Source organism: Macaca nemestrina, chromosome 6 (assembly GCF_043159975.1).
Source record: "Macaca nemestrina isolate mMacNem1 chromosome 6, mMacNem.hap1, whole genome shotgun sequence".
NCBI classification, from domain to species: Eukaryota; Metazoa; Chordata; class Mammalia; order Primates; family Cercopithecidae; genus Macaca; species Macaca nemestrina.
The window spans coordinates 141,813,833-141,840,205 of NC_092130.1; the positions used below are offsets into that span (position 1 = coordinate 141,813,833).

Genomic DNA, 26,373 nt, shown 5'->3' on the forward strand with positions numbered 1-26,373 from the left:
AATATTTTAATGTACATTTTCCAGTCATCAGAGTCTTTATCAGAGTTATGGTTAGCCAATTTGATTTCATATAATATAATTTTATATCTTGGTTTTTAGTGAGTAGTATATAGACACATTTTAATGTAATTAGATTTTTTAAAATAGGTATTCCTTATGTAAAGTAAAATTTAATGTTTTTAGTGTAAAGGGCCCTAGGTTTCCACAAACACTTACAATCATGAAACCACCAGGAAAGTCAATACAGAAAACGTTTCTACCACACAGTCCTATCATGTCCATTTTCAATAAACTCCTCCTTGCTGCCCCACTTCTACATAACCACTGATCTGTTTACTGCCATATAAATGTAATCATGTAACTTTTTGAGTCTGGCCCTTTCACTTAGCATTATACATTTGAGATCCATCCACATTCACACATCGACATTCTTGTATGTATGAGTAGTTCCTTTCATTTTTATTGCTCAGTAGTATTCCATTATATATAGACTCCATGGTATAGACTCAACAGTTTGTTTATATAGTAATCTGTTGAAGGACATTTATTTGTTTCCAAATGATAATTCTTTTGGTGATTATGAATAAAACCATTATAAATATTTGAATACAGAATTTTGCATGAACATATTTTTCTTTTCTCTAAGAGAGGGATTGCTTGGTCATATGATATATGTGTTTATACAAAACTACATAAGAAATAGCCAAATTTTTTCCAAAGTAGTTGCATTACCACCAGAAATATATGAGAGTTTCAATTTCTTAGATAATCATGTCATCTGAAATACAGATTTCCTTATTCTATTCTCAGTCTCTATGTATTTTATTTCTTTTTCTTGCATTACTGCATTGTCCAATGCATCTAATATGATATTGCACCATTAAGTATGATGTTATCTGTAGGTTTTACATAGATGTTCTTTATCAGGTTGAGGAAGTTCCCTTTAATTCCTAGTTTGCTCAGAATTTTTATCGTAAATAGATATTGAATTTTGTCCAAGAATTATTCTTTATTGAGATGATCATATGATTTTTCACTTTTAATAAGTTGTTATGGTGAATGATATTGATTATTTAAATTTTGAGCAAACCTGGTGCTTAAACACTGTTGTATTTGATTTGCTACTGTCTTGGGATATTTTGTAAGTATGTTCATAAGTGACATTGATTTGTAATTTTCTTCTCTTAAGTATTTTTATTTGGTTTTGATACCAAAGTAATGCTAACTGTAAAAATAAGTGAGAAATAAATTCTTCTCTATTTTGTGAAAAAGTTTTTGTAGAATTGATATGTCTTCTTTAAATGTCTGTAGAATTCACCAATAATGCCATCTAGGCCTTCTTTGTTGGAAAAAAATTTAACCCTAAATTCAATTATTTAAATAGATATCAGAAGTCCAATTATACATTTTTTCTGATTGAGTTTTTACCAATTGTCTTTCAAGGATTTTTTCCATTTTATTAAGCAGCTGATATCTGTAGATTCTATAGTGATATCCTGTCTTGAATTCCTGATATTGTTAATTTTAAGTTTTTCCCTTTTGTCTTATTTTGTTTTATTTTTAATTAATCTGGTAGAGGTTTATCACTTTTTGTAGTCTTCTCAAAAAAGCAGCTTTAAAAAAATTTCTCTATTTTTTTCCCATTTCAATTTCTATTTCAATTCTTATTATTTCCTTCCTTATGCTTTGTACTTAAATTTTTCTTCTGTTTCTAATTTCTTAAGCTGGGTGCTGTTATTATTGATTTCAGACATTTTTTTCTTGTCTAATGTAGGCACTTTGTGCTGTAAATTGACCTTTAGGCATTTCTTTAACTGCATCCTGCAAGTTTTGATGTGTTTTCATTTTCATTCAATTTAAAGTATTTTCTAATTTTTTGTGACTTCCTCTTCTACACTTGGGTTATTTAGAAATGTGGTGATTAATGTATAAATATTTGGGGATTTTTCAGATAGCATTCTGTTATTTATTTCAACTTTCATTTTGTTTGGTCTGAAGACATACTTTGTGTTATTTTCATTATTCTCAATATATTGAGTATTTTTAAGGCATAGATATGCCTATGTGCACTTGAAAAGAATATGTATTCTGCTATTGTTGGGTAGAATGCTCTGTAAATGTCAGTTAGGTCAATTAGTTGTTGGCATGGCCCGGGGCTTCTTTTCCTGTGCCCTTATTCTTTCAATGATAGAGAGCAGAACTTGAAATGTCTAGGTATATTTACTGTTTCTTTTTTCAGTTCTATCAGTTTTAGCTTTATGTATTTTAAAGTTCTGTCATTGGGTGCATACACATTTAGATTATATATCTTCTTTGTATATTGAAAACTTCACCTTTTTATTCCTAACAATATTATTTGTTAAGAATTTTTTGTACGGTAATAAAGCAAAGGAGGTTCCATTTAATTAATGTTGTATGGGATAACTTTTTCTGTCCTTTTACTTTGAACCTATCTACATGTTTGTATTTAAAGTGAGTTTCTTGTAGACAGTATATAGTTGGGTCTTGCTATTTTTATCTAAAGTAACTATCTGTCTTTTAATTAGTGTGTTAAATCCATTTGCATTTAATGCAATTATTGACACAGTTAAAATCTGTACTTCCTAGTTGTTTTTATTTGTTGTGTATATTCTTTGTCTCCTTTTTGCTCATTTCTGACATTTCTTTTTTAAATGGACATATAAGAATTGTACATATTTATGGGGCACATAGTGATATTTTGATAATGATAATGTATAGTGATCAGATCAGGGTAATTAGTGTATCCATCATCTCAAACATTTGTCATTTATTTGTGTTGGGAACATTCAATATTCTTCTTCTAGATACCTGAAACTGTATGTAATAATACAAAATTGTTAACTATAGTAATCCTACAATGTCATAGAACACCAGAACTTATTCCTCCTACGTAGTTGTAATGTTATATATTTTAACAAATATCCCATTCAGTATGCTTTTTCCCATTCAGTATGATGTTGGCTGTGGGTTTCTCATATAGGGCCTTTATTGTATTGTCTTTCCCCTACCCTTCCCAACCTCTAGTATCCTCTGTTCTACTTTTTACTTCTATGAGATCAGTTTTTGTGTTTTTTTTTAGCTTCCACATATAAGTGAAAACATGTGATGTTTCGCTTTCTCTTTCTGGCTTATTTTACTTAACATAATATCCTCTAGTTCCATCCATGTGGCCACAAATGACAAGATTTTGTTCTTTTTCATGGTTGAATAGTATTCCATTGTGTACATACATTATTTTCTTTAAAAAGAAAAAAATACATTATTTTATTTATCCATGCGGCTACTGTGAATAATGCTGCAATAAACAGAAGGGTGCAGATGTCTCTTTTATATACTTATTTTCTTTCCTTTGGATAAATGCCAGTACTGGAATTGCTGGATCATATGATAGTTGTGTTTATAGTTTTCAAAAGAACCTTCATATAGTTCTACATAGTGACTATACTAGTTTACATTCCCACCAATGATGTATGAGTTCCTTTTTTTCCACATCCTTGCCAGCATTGTTTATTTTTGCCTGTTGGATATTGAACATTTTTTAGTATGTTTTTTGGCCTTTTGTATGTGTTCTTTTGCAAAATGTCTCTTGAGATCATTTGTTTATTTTTCAATCAGATTATTTATTTTGTTGTTGTTAGTTGTTTGAGTTCCTTCTAAATTCTGGATATTAGTCTCCTGTCAGATGCATAGTTTGAAAATATTTTTCCCCATTCTGCAGGTCACCTGTTGATTGTTTTATTTGCTGTACAGAAGCTTTTCAATTGGATATAAACCATTTGTTTATTTTTGCTTCTGTTCTCGGTGCTTTTGAGAGCCTATTCAGAAAATCTTTTCCCTGACCAATGTCCTGAAGCATTTCCCTTATGTTTTCTTCCAGTAGTTTTATAGTTTTGGGTCTTACAGTAAGGTGTTCTATATTGGGTTGATTTTTTATAGGACAAAAAGTGAGGGGTTAATTTTATTCTTCTGCATATGGACATTCAGTTTTTCCTAGCACAATTTTTTGAAAAGATTGAAAAGAAACCAATTATTTTTCTTGGCACTTTTGTCAAAAATTAGTTGACTGTAGATAGATATATTAATTTTCGGTTCTCTATTCTGTTCCATTTGCTTACATGTCTGTTTTTATGGCAGTACGATGCTGATTTGGTTACTATAGCTTTGTAATATATTTTGAGATATGATAATGTGATACTTCTAGCTTTGTTGTTGTTGTTATTGTTTGTTTAAGATTGCTTTGGCTATGTGAGGTCTTTTGTGGTTCTGTACAAATTTTAAGTTTTTCTTTTTGATTTCTGTGAGGAGTGTCATTGTCATTTTGATAGAGATTGCACTGAATCTGTAGATTATTTCTGGTAGTAAGGCTGAAGCCTTACTGGAGCATGGGATTTCTTTCCATTTGTTTGTATCCTCTTCCATTTCTTTCAATAGTGTTTCATAGTTTCTCTTTCACATCCTTGATTAAGTTTATTCCTAAGTGTCTTTTTTTGTAGCTATTGTAAATGGTATTGACTTTTTGCATTCTTTTTTGGCTAGTTTGTTGTTCTTTAACAGAAATATTACTGATCCTTGCATGTTGATTTTATATTCGACAGCTTTACTAAAGTCAATTGTCAGTTCTAAGTGTATTTTGGTAGAGTCTTTAGGATTTTCTGTATATAAGATCATGTCTTCTGCAAACAGGGATAATTTAGCCTCCTCCTTTCCAATTTAGGTGTCCTTTATTTCTTTCTCTTATCTAATTGCTCTGGCTAAGATTTTCAGTACTATGTTAAATAAGAATGGTGAGAGTGGGCATCTTTGTTTCAGTTCTTAGAGGGAGAGCTTTCTGCTTTTTCTCATTCAGTATGATGTTGGCTGTGGGTTTGTCATATATGGCCTTTATTGTGTTGAATTACCTTTATTCTATACCTAATTTATTGAGAATTTGTATCACAAAGAGACATTAAATTTTAACAAATGGTTTTTCTGCATCTATTGAGATGATCACATGGTTTCTGTTCATACTTTTGCTGATGTGATGTTTCTCATTTATTGATTTCCATATGTTGAACTATTTCTCAGATAAGTCATGCCCACTTGATTATGCTGTATTATCTTTTTGATGTATTGTTGCCATCAGTTTGCTAATATTTTGTAGAGGACTTTTGCATCTATGTTCATCAGGGGTATTGTCCTATGGGTTTCTTTTTTGTGTTGTGTCCTTGTCTGGTTTTGATATCAGCGTTATGCTGGTCTCATAAAATGAGTTAGGAACAGTTCCCTCCACTTCAGTCTTTAAAAAAAATTTTGAGAAGAGTTAGTGTTAATTCTTGTTTAAAGATTTGGTAGAATGCAACATTGAAGCCATCTGGTCCTGGACCTTTTTTGTTGAAAGACTTTTTATTGCAGCTTCAATCTCTACTTATTATTGGGCTATTCAGGTTTTCTATTTATTCTTGGTTCAAACTCTAGAGGTTGTATGTGTCTAGAAATTTATCCGTTTTCTCTAGGTTTTTTAATTTATTGGTTTATAGTTGCTCATACCAGTATCTAATGACCCTTTGTGTTTCTGTGGTATCTGTTGTGATGTCTCTATTTTTGCTTCTGATTCTATTTATTTGGGGCTTCTTTTTTCTTTTTCTTAGTCTAGCTATTGTTTATTTATTTTGTCTTTTTTTGTTTGTTTGTTTGTTTGTTTTTTATTATACTTTATGTTCTAGGGTACATGTGCACAATGTGCAGATTTGTTACATATGTATACATGTGCCATGTTGGTGTGCTGCACCCATTAACTCGTCATTTACATTAGGTGTATCTCCTAATGCTATCCCTCCCCGCTCCCCCAACCCCACAACAGGCCCTGGTGTGTGCTATGAGTGAGAATATGCAGTGTTTGGTTTTCTGTTCTTGCAATAGTTTGCTGAGAATGATGGTTCCCAGCTGCATCCATGTCCCTACAATGGACATAAACTCATCCTTTTTTATGGCTCATAGTATTCCATGGTGTATATGTGCCACATTTTCTTAATCCAGTCTGTCATTCATGGACATTTGGGTTGGTTCCCAGTCTTTGCTATTGTGAACAGTGTTGCAATAAACATACGTCTGCATGTGTCTTTATAGCAGCATGATTTATAATCCTTTGGGTATATACCCAGTATTGGGATGGCCGGGTCAAACAATATTTCTAGTTCTAGATCCTTGAGGAATCGCCACACTGTCTTCCACAATGATTGAACTAGTTTACAATCCCACCAACAGTGTAAAAGTGTTCCTATTTCTCCACATCCTACCCGGCACCTGTTGCTTCCTGATTTTTAATGATCGCCATTCTAACTGGTGTGAGATGGTATCTCATTGTGCTTTTGATTTGCATTTCTCTGATGGCTAGTGATGTTGAGCATTTTTTCATGTGTCTGTTGGCTGCATAAATGTCTTCTTTTGAGAAGTGTCTGTTCAGATACTTTGCCCACTTTTTGGTGGGGTTGCTTTTTTCTTGTAAATTTGTTTGAGTTCTTTGTGGGTTCTGGATATTAGCCCTTTGTCAGATGAGTAGATTGCAAAAATTTTCTCCCATTCTGTAGGTTACCTGTTCACTCTGATGGTAGTTTCTTTTGCTGTGCAGAAGCTCTTTAGTTTAATGAGATCCCATTTGTCAATTTTGGCTTTTGTTGCCATTGCTTTTGGTGTTTTAGATATGAAGTCCTTGCCCATTCCTATGTCCTGAATGGTATTGCATAGGTTATCTTCTAGGGTTTTCATGGTTTTAGGTCTAACATTTAAGTCTCTAATCCATCTTGAATTAATTTTTGTATAAGATGTAAGGAAGGGATCCAGTTTCAGTTTTCTACTTATGGTTAGCCAATTTTCCCAGCACCATTTATTAAATAGGGAATCCTTTCCCCATTTCTTGTTTTTGTCCGGTTTATCAAAGATCAGATGGCTGTAGATGTGTATATTTCTGAGGACTCTATTCTGTTCCATTGGTCTATATCTCTGTTTTGGTACCAGTACCATGCTGTTTTGGTTACTGTAGCCTTGTAGTATAGTTTGAAGTCAGGTAGCGTGATGCCTCCAGCTTTGTTCTTTTGGCTTAGGATTGTCTTGGCAATGTGGGGTCTTTTTTGGTTCCGTATGAACTTTAAAGTAGTTTTTCCAATTCTGTGAAGAAAGTCATTGATAGCTTAATGGGGATGGCATTGAATCTATAAATTACCTTGGGCAGTATGGTTATTTTCACCATATTGATTCTTCCTATCCATGAGCATGGAATGTTCTTCCACTTGTTTGTGTCCTCTTTTATTTTATTGAGCAGTGGTTTGTAGTTCCCCTTGAAGAGGTCCTTCACATCCCTTGTAAGTTGGATTCCTAGGTATTTTATTCTCTTTGAAGCAATTATGAATGGGAGTTCACTCATGATTTGGCTCTCTGTTTGTCTGTAATTGGTGTATAAGAATGCTTGGGATTTTTGCACATTGATTTTGTATGCTGAGACTTTGCTGAAGTTGCTTATCAGCTTAAGGAGATTTTGGGCTGAGACAATGGGGTTTTCTAAATATACAGTCATGTCATCTGCAAAGAGGGACAATTTGACTTCTTCTTTTCCTAATTGAATACCCTTTATTTCTTTCTCTTGCCTGATTGCCCTGGCCAGAACTTCCAACACTATGTTGAATAGGAGTGGTGAGAGAAGGTATCCCTGTCTTGTGACAGTTTTCAAGGGGAATGCTTTCAGTTTTTGCCCATTCAGTATGATATTGGCTGTGGGTTTATCATAAAGAGCTCTTATTATTTTGAGATACATTCCATCAATACCAAATTTATTGAGAGTTTTTAGCATGAAGAGCTGTTGAATTTTGTCAAAGGCCTTTTCTGTATCTGTTGAGATAATCATGTGGTTTTTCTCTTTGGTTCTGTTTATATGCTGGATTACATTTATTGATTTGCATATATTGAACCAGCCTTGCATCCCAGGGATGAAGCCCACTTGACCATGGTGGATAAGCTTTTTGATGTGCTGCTGGATTCGGTTTGCCAGTATTTTATTGAGGTTTTTTGCATCCATGTTCATCAGGGATATTGGTCTAAAATTGTCTTTTTTGTTGTGTCTCTGCCAGGTTTTGGTATCAGGATGATGTTGTCCTCATAAAATGAGTTAGGGAGGATTCCCTCTTTTTCTGTTGATCGGAATAGTTTCAGAAGGAATGGTACCAGCTCCTCCTTGTACCTCCGGTAGAATTCAGCTGTGAATCCATCTGGTCCTGAACTTTTTGTTTTGATTGGTAGGCTATTAATTATTGCCTTAATTTCAGAGCCTATTATTGGTCTACTCAGGGATTCAACTTCTTCCTGGTTTAGTCTTGGGGAGTGTATGTGTCCAGGAATTTATCCATTTCTTCTAGGTTTTCTAGTTTATTTGCTTAGAGATGTTTATAGTATTCTCTGATGGTGGTTTGTATTTCTGTGGGGTCAGTGGTGATATCCCCTTTTTCATTTTTTATTGCATCGATTTGATTCTTCTCTTTTTTCTTCTTTATTAGTCTTGCTAGTGGTCTATCAATTTTGTTGATCTTTTCAAAAAACCAGCCCCTGGATTCATTGATTTTTTGGAGGGTTTTTTGTGTCTCTATCTCCTTCGGTTCTGCTCTGATCTTCGTTATTTCTTGCCTTCTGCTAGCTTTTGAATGTGTTTGCTCTTGCTTCTCTAGTTCTTTTAATTGTGATGTTAGGGTGTCAATTTTCGATCTTTCCTGCTTTCTCTTGTGGGCATTTAGTGGTATAAATTTCCCTCTACACACTTCTTTAAATTCGTTCCAGAGATTCTGGTATGTTGTATTGTTTATCTCATTGGTTTCAAAGAACATCTTTATCTTTGCCTTCATTTCATTATGTACCCAGTAGTCATTCAGGAGCAGGTTGTTCAGTTTTCATGTGGTTGAGCAGTTTTGATTGAGTTTATTAATCTTGAGTTCTAGTTTGATTGCACTGTGTTCTGAGAGATAGTTTGTTATAATTTCTATTCTTTTACATTTGCTGAGGAGTGCTTTACTTCTAACTATGTGGTCAATTTTGGAATAAGTGCGACATGGTGCTGAGAAGAATGTATATTCTGTTGATTTGGGGTGTAGAATTCTGTAGATGTATATTAGGTCTGCCTGGTGCAGAGTTGACTTCAATTCCTGGATATCCTTGTTAACTTTCTGTCTCGTTGATCTGTCTAATTTTGACAGTGGGATGTTAAAATCTCCCATTATTATTGTGTGGGAGTCTATGTCTCTTTGTAAGTCTCTAAGGACTTGCTTTATGAATCTGGGTGCTCCTGTATTGGGTGCATATATATTTAGGATAGATAGCTCTTCCTGATGAATTGATCCCTTTACCATTATGTAATGGCCTTCTTTGTCTCTTTTGATCTTTGTTGTTTTAAAATCTGTTTTATCAGAGACTAGGATTGCAAACCTGTCTTTTTTTGTTTTCCATTTGCTTGGTAGATCTTCCTCCATCCCTTTATTTTGAGCCTATGTGTATCTCTGCATGTGAGATGGGTCTCCTGAATACAGCAAACTGATAGGTCTTGACTCTTTATCCAATTTATCAGTCTGTGTCTTTTAATTGGAGCATTTAGCCCATTTAGATTTAAGGTTAAGATTGTTATGTGTGAACTTGATCCTGTCATTATGATGTTAGCCGATTATTTTGCTCGCTAGTTGATGCAGTTTCTTCCTAGCATTAATGGTCTTTACATTTTGGCATGCTTTTGCAGTGACTGGTACCGGTTGTTCCTTTCCATGTTTAGTGCTTCCTTCAGGAACTCTTGTAGGGTAGGCCTGGTGGTGACAAAATCTCTCAGCATTTGCTTATCTGTAAAGAATTTTATTTCTCCTTCACTTATGAAACTTAGTTTGGCTGGATATGAAATTCTGGGTTGAAAATTCTTTTCTTTAAGAATGTTGAATATTGGCCCCCACTCTCTTCTGGCTTGTAGAGTTTCTGCCTAGAGATCTGCTGTTAGTCTGATGGGCTTCCCTTTGTGGGTAACCTCACCTTTCTCTCTGGCTGGCCTTAACATTTTTTCCTTCATTTCAACTTTGGTGAATCTGACAATTATGTGTCTTGGAGTTGCTCTTCTCAAGGAGTATCTTTGTTGTGTTTTCTCTATTTCCTGAATTTGAATGTTGACTTGCCTTGCTAGGTTGGGGAAGTTCTCTTGGATAATATCCTGCAGTGTTTTCCAGCTTGGTTCCATTCTCCCCACGTACACCAATCAGACGTAGATTTGGTCTTTTCACATAGTTCCATATTTCTTGGAGGCTTTGTTCGTTTCTTTCTGCTCTTTTTTCTCTAAACTCTTCTCACTTCATTTCATTCATTTGATCTTCAATCACTGATACGCTTTCTTCCAGTTGATCGAGTCAGTTACTGAAGCTTGTGCATTTGTCATGTAGTTCTCATGTCATGGTTTTCAGCTCTATCAGATCATTTAAGGACTTCTCTACATTGGTTATTCTAGTTAGCCATTCGTCAAATCTTTTTTCAAGGTTTTTAGCTTCTTTGTGATGGGTTCGAACTTCCTCCTTTAGCTCAGAGAAGTTTGATTGTCTGAAGCTCTCTTCTCGCAACTCGTCAAAGTCATTCTCCATCCAGCTTTGTTTTGTTGTTGGCTAGGAGCTGCGTTTCTTTGGAGGGTGAGAGGTGCTCTGATTTTTAGAATTTTCAGCTTTTCTGCACTGCTGTTTCCCCATCTTTGTGGTTTTATCTACCTTTGGTCTTTGAAGATGGTGACATACAGATGGGGCTTTGGTGTGAATGTCCTTTCTGTTTGTTAGTTTTCCTTCTAACAGTCAGGACCCTCAGCTGCAGGTCTGTTGGAGTTTGCTCATGGTCCACTCCAGACCCCATTTGCCTGGGTATCAGCAGTGGATGCTGCAGAAGAGTGAATATGAGGTGTGCAGTGTCAGTCTGCCCCTAGTGGGGAATGTCTTCGTTAGGCTACTTGGGGATCAGGGACCCAGTTGAGCAGGCATTTTGTCCGTTCTCAGATCTCAAACTCCATGCTGGGAGAACCAATACTCTCTTCAAAGCTGTCAGACAGGGACATTTAAGTCTGCAGAGGTTTCTACTGCCTTTTGTTTTGCTATGCCCTGTCCCCAGAGATGGAGGCTACAAAGGCAGGCAGGCCTCCTTGAGCTGCAGTGGGCTCCACCCAGTTTGAGCTTCCCTGCCACTTTGTTTACCTACTGAAGCCTCAACAATGGTGGGCGACCCTCCCCCAGCCTTGCTGCCACCTTGCAGTTAGATCTCATACTGCTGTGCTAGCAATGAGGGAGGCTCCGTGGGTGTGGGACCCTCTGAGCCAGGCATGGGATATAATCTCCTAGTGTGCCATTTGTTATGACCCTTGGTAAAGCACAGTATTAGGGTGGGAGTGACCCAGTTTTCCAGGTGTTGTGTGTCACGGTTACCTTCGGCTAGGAAAGGGAATTCCCTTCCCCATTGCACTTCCTGGGTGAGGCGATGCCTCACCCTGCTTTGGCTCTCACTTGGTGTGCTGCACCTGCTGTCTTGCATCCACTGTCCAACATGCCCTAGTGAGATGAACCCGGTACCTCACTTGGAAATGGAGAAATCACCCATCTTCTGTGTTGCTCATGTTGGGAGCTGGAGGCTGGAGCTGTTCCTATTTGGCCATCTTGGACTAGCTCCACTGTCTTTCTTTAAAAATAAAAACTTTCAATCAACCTTTTGTTTCATTAATCCTTTGTATTTGTTTTCAGTCTCAATTTTGTTTATTTCTGCTCCTATCATTATTATCTCTTCCCTTCTACTACTTTGGGGCTTGGTTTGTTCTTGCTTTTCTAGCTCCTTGAAATGTATCATTAAGGTGTTTATTTGAAAACTTTCTAGATGTTTGAAGTAGACGTTGATTTCTGTAAACTTCCCTCTTACTACTGCCTTTTCTGTGTATCGTCAGTTTTGGTATGTTCTGTTTCTATTTTCACTTATTTCAAGAAATTTAAAACATTTCCTTCTTAATCTCTTAATTGATATAATGGTCATTCAGGAGCATGTTGTTTAATTTCCATGTATTTGTACAGTTTCCAAAGTTTCCCTGATTATTGACTTCTGGTTTTATTCCATGTGGTCTGAGAAGGTATTTAATATAATTTCAATTTACACAATTTTTTTGAGACTTCTTATGTTTTCTAACATATGATTAATCTTGGAAAATGTTCCACGTGCTGATAAAAAGAATGTGTCCTCCACAGCTCTTGGGCAAATGTTCTGTAAATGGCTATTAAGTTCATTTGGTCTATGGTGCAGTTTAAATCCTGTGTTCTTTGTTGATTTTTCTGTTTAGATAATCTCTCCAACACTGACAGTGAAATTTTGAAGTACCCAAATATTATTTTATTGTTTCACTTTAGATCTAATATTTCCTTTATGTATCTGGGTGCTCCAGTGTTGGGTGCATATATATTTAAAATTGTTATATTTTCTTGCTGAATTGATCCCTTTATTATTATATAACATTATCCTTTTTCTCCTTTTTACAGTTTTTGACTTGCAGTCTGCTTTGTCTGATATAAGCCTAGCTACTCTTGCTTGCTTTTCATTTACCTTTGCGTGAAATATCTTTTTCCATCCTTCACATTCCATCTATGTATGTCTCTACAGGTAAAGTGAGTTTCTTATAGGGAACACATAGTTGGCTATTATTTCTTTTTGTCCATTTATCCTATCTATATCTCTTAAATGGGGAATTTAATTTATTTACCTTCAAGGTTATTATTGATAGGTAAGAACTTATCCCTGTCTTTTTATTGATTGCTTTCTGGTTATTTTGAATATCTTATGTTTCTTTTTTTCTTCCTAGTTGTTTATTTTTGCAGTTGAATGGCTTTCTGTAGCAATCTGGGCATGTGAGACCCCTTGGGCTTCCAACCACCACAGATGCCTTTCTGCTTCCCCCTGAACTCCAGCACTCTCCCTTTAACATTTCAGTTAAATCTTGTTTATTCATTACATTGTTCCTTTCTTGTCCTGACTATTCTTTTTTATTCAGTATGTTATATGATTCCATTTTATTTCCAGTATTGGCTTATTACTCATGTCTCTTTTAAAAAATATGTTTTACTCTGTTAACATATGATTCACAATGTACATCCTTAATTTATCATAGTCTGTCTTCAAATGATATTATGCTTCCTTATGTGTAGTGTAAAACAAATACAACACTATATTTCCAAATCCTCCCTCCCATTTTTAATGCTATTTTTATCATATGGTATAATGAGTTTATAGTGTATGTATATTTTACATACTTTAAAAAATTTTTACATACACTATAAACTCGTACTACAATACAACAATATTTGCTGTAGATAATGTATTGTTAGAACAATTAAAACTAGAAAGGTATATTTTGCCTTCATTTTAGTTATACTCAGAGCTCATGATTACTTTATGTAGGTCCAAATTTCAGTTCTTTGTGGTAATTCTTCTGCCTGAAAAATTTCATTTGGCATTTCTTTTAGTGCACGTCTGCTACTATCAAATTCTCTTGGCTTTTGCATCTCTGAAAAAAAAATTTTTTTTCAAAGACATTTCATTAGGTATAAAATTCTAGGTTTACAGTTTGTGTGGGGTTTGGTTTTTTTTGTTTGGTTGGTTGTTTTGTCTTTTTGTCTTTCAGTGCTTAAAGCTATTACCCCTTTGTCTTCTGGCTTGCATAGTTTTTAGATAAGCAGTATGCTGTAACTCTTATCTTTGACCTTCTGCTTGTAGCATTTCCTTTCATTGTCATTGCCTTAAATATTTCCTTTTAATCTTTGGTTTTCCACAGTGTGAATGAGATGTGTTTGGATGTTTATTTTTTATTCTGCTTGAAGTTCCCTAAATTTCTGGAGTCTATGATTTGATTATTTAATTACTTTTGAAAAATTCTTGGTCATTATGTCTTCAAATATTTCCTCTGCCACAATCACATTCTCGTTCTCTCCCCCTGTCAACCCCTTCTTGTAACCTTTTCACTTTTTTTGAGGATTCCAGTAATGCATGTGCTAGGCTCTTTCATATTGCCCCATACTCTTGGATGCTTATTTCTGGGTTCCCTCCCTTCAACTCTTTCACCTCTTTGTACTTTAATTTGGCTAATTTCTACCAACCTTTTATCAAGCTTACTGATTCTTTCTTTTGCTGTGTTAAATCTACTGACAAACTCATCAGAGATATTTTTCATCTCTTTTACCATGCTTTTTATTTTTTATATTTCCATTTGACTCTTTATAATATTGTTGATTGTATCTAGTAAAGTCAAATTCAGTCTACTTTCAAAATACTCAGACCTTTTACTAAACTGTTTTTAAGATTTTCTCTGCTGTCTTTTTTTTTTTAAGCAATTTTTCTCTGATAATACCTAGGTGCAAAATAATTTTTAACCTTAGTTTTTATTCATAAGATATATTGTTGTTTTTCACCAGGTCTGGAATATTCTCAGTCATTAGCTTTTCAAATATTGCTTCTTATTTATTCTGTCCTTTGTTCTCCTTCTGGGACTCAAAATACATGGATCTTTTCCCTTCCCACACTATCACTTATGTTTCCTGCCCTCTTTCTGTATATCCCATCTTTTTGTCTCTTCATGCTTTATTGTCAATATTTTCTTCTTACCTATATTGCAATTCATTAAATTGCTTCAGTTTTATCACATTTGCTGTTTAACTAATTCATTAATTTGTGTTCTAATATTTGTTTCTTTTTTCCAAATCTATTTTTAATAACTTCCAGTTCTTTGCTAAAATTTTCAGTCTTGTCTCTTATCTCCCTATTTATGCAAACAGTTGGTTTAAAGTCTGATAATTGTTTGAAGTCTGATAGCACAAACATTGGCAGCCACCATAGCTGTTTCTATTTTCCATTATTTCCATTGGTCTCATTCGTGTTGTCTTATTTCCTTGTGTGCCTAGCTATTTTTACTGTGGGCTAAATACTGTACTTAAAATTGTTATAGGAGTAGCCTGATGCCTGGGATAATTTTGTATATTCATATATTCTTCCAAACATATATATTTATGTTTGAAAAGCTTCTAGGATCCCCACTAATGATTCAAGATTATTTTAATCCAAACTGGGCTACAGTTTCTGCCAGAGCTATCCTACTTCCACTTCCCTCTTAATCCCCAAATCAAGGGATAGCATGTCTACCTTGGTTGACCTGAATTCCAATGTTTTCTCCTCAGCCCAGTAATGTGTTCCTCTACCTCCTAGTCCCTCTACTACCTCTTGCTGAGTTAGGAAATGTGTCAAGAGGACTAGTAGCCCTGGAATACTGGGCCCAACTCTTGGATTTCCACCTCCTCCCAGATCTTAGCTCTGTGATTTTTTATTTCCTTGTTAGTTCTCCAGGGTCTTTTAGCAGTTTTTTAAAAAAAAAAAAAATGTTTGGTTTTATTTTGTTTAGCTTTTCTCATTGTCTTTAGGGAAAAGATGAGAAAGATGAGTCCACATTATTTAATCCATCAATCCATCATTACTCTTTTGCAGGAATTTGTGGGTTGTTGTTGTTGTTGTTGTTTTGTTTTGTTTTGTTTTGTTTTTTGTTTTTTTTTTCTTTTTGGCTCTGGGCTCTCTAGATTTTTATTTCTTTTAAGTTTTGTGGTCTCTTGTTTTAAAGTGCTCTGCCACCAAAGTGCCTCTATTTCTAACAGTTTATTCACTCAAACAGCTCTTGCTAGTTACTCAATTGAATTTGCTTAAATTAAGTGAACATATAAATTTCCCTATATATGTTATGCTATCTCCATTATAAGAACTTTTTAATTTTTTTCTATGATCATCAAGCTGCGCAATAGATCTTCTGAACTTACTGCTTCTATCTAGCTAAAATTTTGTATCTTTGGAACAACATCTTCCCAGCTTCCTCCTCTTTAAAAACTTCCAAAATTCTTTACTATATGCCTGGAATAGTCTTCTGTCTGCCTTGACACCTTCAAATCTCAGCTCAATATATATTGACAAAGCTTTCCAAACTTCCTTGATTTCAGTGTAGCAACTGTATATCTTACTGCAGGAATTTGAGTGTGCCAAATAAATAATTTTACTTCATTTTCTTCACATCTAATTTAATTTGATTTTAAGATCCTGTCCCTCCAGGTTGCTAGAAAATTCACCTTTTGTTTATTTGTTGGATGGGGCTCAGGAAATTTTTTCCCTGTGGTATAAATTGGTACAAGAATCCTGACACTTCTGTCTGGGAAATGGAGATATAATTTACATAAGTCTTTAGTTCATCGTAGTCATCTTAATAACCTTATTGTTCAGGCTCACATGTTCACTAGAAGTCAAATATTTCCAAGCCCTCCATGCCAGGCTTGCAAATAGAAATCACTGACAAAACTGGATTCCTGATACTTCATATGCAGCTTCTTTAAGGCACCCCACAGGTCCTGTTATCTCCCCAAATAGCTGCTATATATCTAGCTATGGTTTCCTGTTATTTGAGGTATGTACTAACTTCTATCCCCTTTCCATTCTGGATGAATCTCTTTCCTTGGTGACATTCTTCTATATTCTTTCCCCAGCAAAAATTTCTCAATGAATTTAGACTTTTAGAGAGAAAAAAAAAAAAAAAACAAGAAAGAAATAAGAAAAAGGCTGCCTTCAGGGTCATTCCGGACTTGGCATTGGCATTGCACACAACCCTCCTCTTAGGCAAGAGATAGCAAGCATCTGGTTACCTTCTGGAAGAGAAGGAATAAGGCAGCAAAAACAATTCACAAAATAATATGTCAATAAATTATCAAGCCAGAAGTTTAAGTCCCTCAGTTGTTCATTTTTAAAGCACACATAATACCTGTATTTTTGTAGCACCTATCACAGTTTCGATTTGAAATTTATGCATCATTATTTTATTAATATCAGTGTCCTTAACTCCATAATATGACCTCCCTGATAGCAGACATCTTGACTAGTTTTGATTATTTAAAAGTTAACATCACATCTGGCAATAATAATACATTCAATAAGCCTTTGTTGAATTAATGAATCAGTGAATGAATAATTAAGTAAAGTGTATTCTACAAGCTCTCTCAGTTAAAAAGGACCTAAAATTAAATGTTTTGCTTCCTTACAGCTGTCTCCTATATATAATCTGGTTCCAGTGAAAATGAAAAATGCACACCTAAAGAAACAAAACTTGGAAAGAGCCATTGAAGACTATATCAATGAATTTAGTGTAAGAAAATGCCACTCATGCCAAAATGGAGGTACAGCAATTCTAATGGATGGAAAGTGTTTGTGTACCTGCCCATTCAAATTTGAGGGAATTGCCTGTGAAATCAGTAAACAAAAAGTTTCTGAAGGTGAGGACAATTTATTTGATGTGATTAAAGACAAAAATATGTACTTTGGGGTTATTTAATTTGAAAACTAGCTCTTGAATTAATTTGTACTAAATCTCTAGATTATTTATATAAACAGAGGATAAGGATTGAGTGAATAGTGAAAATGGGTAAATCAGCCTTTATGTGTCATTTAACATATTCTACTTGTATATATTAAAATAGAATTATAAATAAATAAATTATAATTATTGTATTACTCTTTAATTATAAAAATATTCTTATGTAAGGTTTACAGAAATATAACAAGCATCCAGGTATTCACTATCTAGAATTGATGAATGTTAATACATATATGTCATATATACTTTATATAAATGTATATATTATATACTGTGCATATATATGTGTTTATGTGTAAAGACATAGACATATATACTTCAAAACCTTTTTTAGGAAGCAACAATAATGCGTCCAATTAATTACTTTGTACCACATCCCTGCCCCCCCAAAAAAATTCCATTGCCTTTTCTCTCTTCTACTGCTCAGATACAATCGTTTTCACTAAGTTTGTATGTATCTTTCCAGTTCATATTTTTGTGCTTGTACTAAATATGTACCAATGAAAAATATGTGATATTGTTTTGTATATTTTTAAATTTTATATAAATGATATTCACTAGATTTTTATTTTGCACTTTTAACTGTATTGGTGTTTTTAAAAACTGAGATTCTGTATTGTATTTTAAAGTTAATTCTAAGGAAACATATTGTTTTACGTTTAAAAATATTTGTATTATGAATTTAAAGGGTACATGTGAAGGTTTGTTACAAGGATATATTGCATAACGGTAAGCTTTGGGCCTCTGGTGTACCTATCACCCAAATAGTGGACATTGTACCCAATAGGTAATTTTTCAACCCTCATCCCCCTCCCATCCTCGCCATTTTTGGAGTCCTCACTGTCTATTATTTCCTTCTTTATGTCCATACATACCCATTGTTTAGCTCCCACTTATAAGCCAGAACATGTGGTATTTGATTTTCTATTTCTGGGTTATTTCACTTAGGGTAATGACCTCCCACTCCATCCATGTTGCTCCAAAAGACATGATTTCATTCTCTTTTATGGATGAATAATATTCTGTGGTGCATATGTACCACATTTTCTTTATCCAATCATCCATTGATGGACATGAAAGTTGATTCCACTGTGGTCTGAGAGACAGTTTGTTATAATTTCTGTTCCTGTACATTTGCTAAGGAGTGCTTTACTTCCAATTATGTGGTCAATTTTGGAATAAGTGCAATGTGGTGCTGAGAAGAATGTATATTCTGTTGATTTGGGGTGGAGAGTTCTATAGATGTCTATTAGGTCTGCTTGCTGCAGAGATGAGTTCAATTCCTGGATATCCTTGTTAACTTTCTGTCTCGTTGATCTGTCTAATGTTGAGAGTGGAGTGTTGAAGTCTCCCATTATTATTGTATGGGAGTCTAAGTCTCTTTGTAAGTCTCTAAGGACTTGCTTTATGAATCTGGGTGCTCCTGTATTGGGTGCATATATATTTAGGATAGTTAGCTCTTCCTGTTGAATTGATCCTTTTACCATTATGTAATGGCTTTCTTTGTCTCTTTTGATCTTTGATGGTTTAAAGTCTGTTTTATCAGAGACTAGTATTGCAACCCTGTCTTTTTTTTGTTCTCCATTTGCTTGGTAAATCTTCCTCCATCCCTTTATTTTGAGCCTATGTATGTCTCTGCATGTGAGATGGGTCTCCTGAATACAGCAGACTGATGGGTCTTGACTCTTTATCCAGTTTGCCAGTCTGTGTCTTTTAATTGGAGCATTTAGTCCATTTACATTTAAGGTTAAGATTGTTATGTGTGAACTTGATCCTGCCATTATGATATTAAATGGTTATTTTGCTCGTTAGTTGATGCAGTTTCTTCCTAGCCTAAATGGTCTTTACATTTTGGCTTGTTTTTGTAATGGCTGGTACCGGTTGTTCCTTTCCATGTTTAGTGCTTCCTTCAGGGTCTCTTGTAAGGCAGGCCTAGTGGTGACAAAATCTCTAAGCATTTGCTTATCTGTAAAGGATTTTATTTCTCCTTCACTTATGAAACTTAGTTTGGCTGGATATGAAATTCTGGGTTGAAAATTCTTTTCTTTAAGAATGTTGAATATTGGCCCCCACTCTCTTCTGGCTTGGAGAGTTTCTGCTGAGAGATCTGCTGTTAGTCTGATGGGCTTCCCTTTGTGGGTAACCCGACCTTTCTCTCTGGCTGCCCTTAAGATTTTTTCCTTCATTTCAACTTTGGTGAATCTGGCAATTATGTGTCTTGGAGTTGCTCTTCTCAAGAAGTATCTTTGTGGCGTTCTCTGTATTTCCTGGATTTGAATGTTGGCCTGCCCTACTAGGTTGGGGAAGTTCTCCTGGATGATATCCTGAAGAGTGTTTTCAAAGTTGGTTCCATTTTCCCCCTCACTTTCAGGCACCGCAATCAGACATAGATTTGGTCTTTTTACATAATTCCATACTTCTTGCAGGCTTTGTTCATTTCTTTTTCTTCTTTTTTCTTTTGGTTTCTCTTCTCGCTTCATTTCGTTCATTTGATCCTCAGGACTAAGAAACTCAATGAAAACCGCTCAACTACATGGAAACTGAACAACCTGCTCCTGAATGACTACTGGGTACATAACGAAATGAAGGCAGAAATAAAGATGTTCTTTGAAACCAATGAGAACAAAGATACAACATACCAGAATCTCTGGGACACATTTAAAGCAGTGTGTAGAGGGAAATTTATAGCACTAAATGCCCACAAGAGAAAGCAGGAAAGATCTAAAATTGACACCCTAACATCACAATTAAAAGAACTAGAGAAGCAAGAGCAAACGCATTCAAAAGCTAGCAGAAGGCAAGAAATAATGAAGATCAGAGGAGAACTGAAGGAGATAGAGACACAAAAAACCCTCCAAAAAATCAATGAATCCAGGAGTTGGTTTTTTGAAAAGATCAACAAAATTGACAGACCGCTAGCAAGACTAATAAAGAAGAAAAGAGAGAAGAATCAAATAGATGCAATAAAAAATGAAAAAGGGGATATCACCACTGACCCCACAGAAATACAAACTACCATCAGAGAATACTATAAACACCTCTATGCAAATAAACTAGAAAATCTAGAAGAAATGGATAATTTCCTGGACACTTACACTCTTCCAAGACTAAACCAGGAAGAAGTTGAATCCCTGAGTAGACCAATAACAGGCTCTGAAATTGAGGCAATAATTAATAGCCTACCAAACAAAAAAAGTCCAGGACCAGATGGATTCACAGCTGAATTCTACCAGAGGTACAAGGAGGAGCTGGTACCATTCCTTCTGAAGCTATTCCAATCAATAGAAAAAGAGAGAATCCTCCCTAACTCATTTTATGAGGCCAATATCATCTTGATACCAAAGCCTGGCAGAGATACAACAAAAAAAGAGAATTTTAGACCAATATCCCTGATGAACATGGATGCAAAAATCCTCAATAAAATACTGGCAAACCGGATTCAGCAGCACATCAAAAAGCTTATCCACCATGATCAAGTGGGCTTCATCCCTGGGATGCAAGGCTGGTTCAACATTTGCAAATCAATAAACGTAATCCAGCATATAAACAGAACCAAAGACAAGAACCACATGATTATCTCAATAGATGCAGAAAAGGCCTTTGACAAAATTCAACAGCCCTTCATGCTAAAAACGCTAAATAAATTCGGTATTGATGGAATGTACCTCAAAATAATAAGAGCTATTTATGACAAACCCACAGCCAATATCATACTGAATTGGCAAAAACTGGAAAAATTCCCTTTGAAAACTGGCACAAGACAGGGATACCCTCTCTCACCACTCCTATTCAACATAGTGTTGGAAGTTCTGGCTAGGGCAATCAGGCAAGAGAAAGAAATCAAGGGTATTCAGTTAGGAAAAGAAGAAGTCAAATTGTCCCTCTTTGCAGATGACATGATTGTATATTGAGGAAACCCCATCGTCTCAGCCCCAAATCTCCTTAAGCTGATAAGCAACTTCAGCAAAGTCTCAGGATACAAAATTAATGTGCAAAAATCACAAGCATTCTTATACACCAGTAACAGACAAACAGAGAGCCAAATCAGGAATGAACTTCCATTCACAATTGCTTCAAAGAGAATCAAATACCTAGGAATCCAACTTACAAGGGATGTAAAGGACCTCTTCAAGGAGAACTACAAACCACTGCTCTGTGAAATAAAAGAGGACACAAACAAATGGAAGAACATACCATGCTCATGGATAGGAAGTATCAGTATCGTGAAAATGGCCATACTGCCCAAGGTTATTTATAGATTCAATGCCATCCCCATCAAGCTACCAATGAGTTTCTTCACAGAATTGGAAAAAACTGCTTTAAAGTTCATACGGAACCAAAAAAGAGCCCGCATCTCCAAGACAATCCTAAGTCAAAAGAACAAAGCTGGAGGCATCACGCTACCTGACTTCAAACTATACTACAAGACTACAGTAACCAAAACAGCATGGTACTGGTACCAAAACAGAGATATAGACCAATGGAACAGAACAGAGTCCTCAGAAATAATACCACACATCTACAGCCATCTGATCTTTGACAAACCTGAGAGAAACAAGAAATGGGGAAAGGATTCCCTATTTAATAAATGGTGCTGGGAAAATTGGCTAGCCATAAGTAGAAAGCTGAAACTGGATCCTTTCCTTACTCCTTATACGAAAATTAATTCAAGATGGATTAGAGACTTAAATGTTAGACCTAATACCATAAAAACCCTAGAGGAAAACCTAGGTAGTACCATTCAGGACATAGGCATGGGCAAAGACTTCATGTCTAAAACACCAAAAGCAACAGCAGCAAAAGCCAAAATTGACAAATGGGATCTCATTAAACTAAAGAGCTTCTGCACAGCAAAAGAAACTACCATCAGAGTGAACAGGCAACCTACAGAATGGGAGAACATTTTTGCAATCTACTCATCTGACAAAGGGCTAATATCCAGAACCTATAAAGAACTCAAACAAATTTGCAAGAAAAAAACAAACAACCCCATCAAAAAGTGGGCAAAGGATATGAACAGACACTTCTCAAAAGAAGACATTCATACAGCCAACAGACACATGAAAAAATGCTCATCATCACTGGCCATCAGAGAAATGCAAATCAAAACCACAATGAGATACCATCTCACACCAGTTAGAATGGCTATCATTAAAAATCAGGAAGCAACAGGTGCTGGAGAGGATGTGGAGAAATAGGAACACTTTTACACTGTTGGTGGGATTGTAAACTAGTTCAACCATTATGGAAAACAGTATGGCGATTCCTCAAGGATCTAGAACTAGATGTACCATATGACCCAGCCATCCCATTACTGGGTATATACCCAAAGGATTATAAATCATGCTGCTATAAAGACACATGCACACGTATGTTTATTGCGGCACTATTCACAATAGCAAAGACTTGGAATCAACCCAAATGTCCATCAGTGACAGACTGGATTAAGAAAATGTGGCACATATACACCATGGAATACTATGCAGCCATAAAAAAGGATGAGTTTATGTCCTTTGTAGGGACATGGATGCAGCTGGAAACCATCATTCTTAGCAAACTATCACAAGAACAGAAAACCAAACACCGCATGTTCTCACTCATAGGTGGGAACTGAACAATGAGATCACTTGGACTCGGGAAGGGGAACATCACACACCGGGGCCTATCATGGGGAGGGGGAAGGGTGGAGGGTTTGCATTGGCAGTTATACCTGATGTAAATGACGAGTTGATGGGTGCTAACGAGTTGATGGGTGCAGCACAGCAACATGGCACAAGTATACATATGTAACAAACCTGCGTGTTATGCACATGTACCCTAGAACTTAAAGTATAATAATAATAAAAAATAAATAAATAAATAAATAAGAAAGTTGATTCCATGACTTTGCTATTGTAAATCGTGCAGCAGTAAACATATGTGTGCAGGTTTCTTTTTCATATAAAGATTTATTTTCCTCTGGGTAGATACCCAGTAGTGGAACTGTTGAGTTGAGTGGTAGTCCTATTTTTAATTTTTTGAGAAATCATCTCTATTCTCTTACCGTATACAAAAATTAACTTGAGATAGATTAAAGACTTACATGTAAGATCTGAAACTCTAAAAATCCTAGAGGAAAATCTAGGAAAAACTCTTCTGGACATTGGCCTACCAAATAATTTATAACTAAGACCTCAAAAGCAAATGCAATAAAAACAATAATAGACAAATAGGACTCAATTAAACTATTTTACTTCTTACAAGTAAACATGACTTTAGCCATGTTACTAATACTAAGAGTTTATGCTTAGTCTTTCATTCAGGTAAAATTATTCAGACTCCTAATAGATAAGTCAGATCTTAGTCCAAGTGTTAATATCACAAGATTAGCTAGTAAGATTAACTTTCTATGGCAATCATTGTTTGAACAAATACAATTTCCTGCAACAAAATTCCAAAACAATTATGTAGCTTCCTAAAGCAAAGATTCACAGCCTCATTTATCATTCAACCATACTTTCATCTCTTGCAATACAAATTTTTAATATTTTAAGAATTGTTTACACTTCTTAGCAAATGGCTTAGAAACTCGATGTGGTGACAAAATATGTAAGTTAGAATTTTTTAAAAATTTTAGAATAATTGACTTATAAATGTATGCTAACTCTGTCTCTCATTTGTCTAAAGTCTCAATCTAGTATTTGCATTCCAAAGAAACATTCTTACTCTCCAAAAATTTATACTACTTGGTACTTGGAACTTCTATTTTCTACCTATTTCTCTTTATGTAGAATATTCTGCTGATTTCTCTGTGATTTCTTTAGTTCTATCTTCTAATTTTCCAATTCTTTTATTCAACTATGTATAGTCTATCCATTTGCTGACCTATTGAAATTATTTTAAAATTATTTTTCTAAAATTTTGATTTGGTTATTTTTCAATTTTCTTTTGTCTTGTTTTTTCTCTTGTCTAGTTTACTGGACTATTTTCCTACCTTTATATCTTTCAACATGTTAAATATATCTTCATGAAATTCTTTCAAATTGTTCCAGTATGTATAGTTTCTGCAGTGCAATTCTCTGCTACATCTACCAGTTCATTCTCATGGCACATTATTCATTCTTCAGTACTTAGTGATTTTTTATTACAGGTTTAGTTTTTGGTGGGAATTATTTCCTGTGGAAACCCTATCTTCCCCGGATAATGAATGTATTCCTAGGGTTAGTTTGTTTCTTAGGAAGTTCCATCATTTTCATCAGTCTTGCACTAGATTTTTATGTAAATTTCTTGGTTCAGGTCCCATATGTTGTATTTCATAGATAATGAATATCAAGGTCCCTTCCCCAATATATAAAATTATCTTAGATCACTAGGTATTGTTTGGTTGACGTTTCAAACCTGACCCAGGATGGCCCACCAGCTTCTTGCTGAGACATTAGACATTTTCTGGCTGAATTTTTCCTTAAGGTAGATCTTCCAAGCATCCATTTTGACATAGAATGTTCTGGTTTCCAATTTATACTAGCCTACTCCCATGATGAGATTGAAAACCGTAATACATCATCTTTCTTTTTCTATACCATGTACTTAGCCTGGAATTCTTCCAACTTTCTCTCCCTCAACTAACTGAACCTCCTTCTCCCTTATTCCTTGTGTGTGTTTCTACTTCTAGACCAATGGTTCTCAACCAGGTTGGTCATTGGATTCATCTGGTTCACTTCCTTAAAGGACAAAAAAAAAGAAACAAAATAAAACGGATGTCTATCCTAAGCCAATTAAACAAAAGTAGCTATGGTAGATCCTACCTGGGCATGGGTTTTTTGTTTACTGAATTAAAAAAAAGAATCTACTGGTTATTCTAATCTTTAGCCAGGGTTAAAAACCTCTACTCTGAACCCAGGCCAATTTGCATATCTTTGATGAAACCTTTTCCAATTTCTCCAGGAATCAGTTCTCTATCTATGCTCCCTGAGAACTTTCCCTCTGTTTTTCCAGCACTAATCACATTGACTCTCTGTATACAAGATAAATAGCCCTTTCTAGTATGAGAATGTGCCTTATCCCTTAAACCACATTCTATTCCCAGCACCTAGACAGTATGGCACAATGTGGGGATAAGAAGGTGAAAAAGTGGATGGGTGGATGGACCCAAAGTAAAATCCTATTGATGATTAAGATTTGATACTCGTTTGTTTTCTCTAGGATTGCCAGCCCTAGACTTCCCCCGTGAAAAATAGAACTGTTGGCTTCTCTGAGCTCCAGTGGAAGAAAAGAACACTAGGACCTTCAGATCCTATCCCTGAAGATAATCTTAGCTGCCAAATAAATAGCAACATGCTTCATGAAAATCCTACCAACTTCTGAAGTCTCCTCTCTTAGGTCTATAATTATTTTTTAATTTTTCTTTCTTAAACTCCTATGATGTTTCCATTTTTTATTCCCTAATGAGGAGTCAAGAGTGAAATATGCCAGAACTGCTTTCTCCCACAGACAATGCCAATCTCTTCTAAAAAAAACAAAATTAAATTAAAACAGAATGTTGGTTTAAAAACTTCAAAGTAATTGTCAAACTGCTTTGTACGGTTAACATATTCTGCCAAGTCTATGACCACACGTCTGTACCATGCAATTTAACTCTTATTTACATTGTTATGTTTGGTTTGGTTATTTGCTTAGGTGTGCATACATTCATTCAGCAAATACTGAACACCAGCCACCTGCACAGCAGTTGCTTTTATTAGTCTTAACTCTACCATTTAAATCTATGTGTCCAAGGGGGAAAATGTGTTATATTTGTAACCAAAAACTACTAGTTTACCAAAGGCTGGAAGGGTAGTGGGGAAGGGAGATAAAGAGGAGATGATTAATACAAAAATCCAGTTAGATGAAAGGAATAATATATACAGTGTTCAGCAACACAATAGAGTGAC

At 35.1% G+C, this 26,373-nt stretch overlaps 1 protein-coding gene across 1 annotated transcript in view; it reads left to right on the forward strand.

Moving 5' to 3' along the window:
- Positions 1 to 26,051, forward strand: part of LOC105473109 (complement C9) — an 83,040-nt gene extending 56,989 nt beyond the window's left edge. Inside the window, exons 10-11 of the mRNA XM_011726750.3 lie at positions 17,135 to 17,363; positions 25,646 to 26,051. Of these exons, the coding sequence (XP_011725052.2) occupies positions 17,135 to 17,363; positions 25,646 to 25,680 (264 nt within the window). The 3' untranslated portion in view covers positions 25,681 to 26,051. The remainder of the gene's footprint in view (positions 1 to 17,134; positions 17,364 to 25,645) is intronic.
- Positions 26,052 to 26,373: the final 322 nt, after the last annotated feature.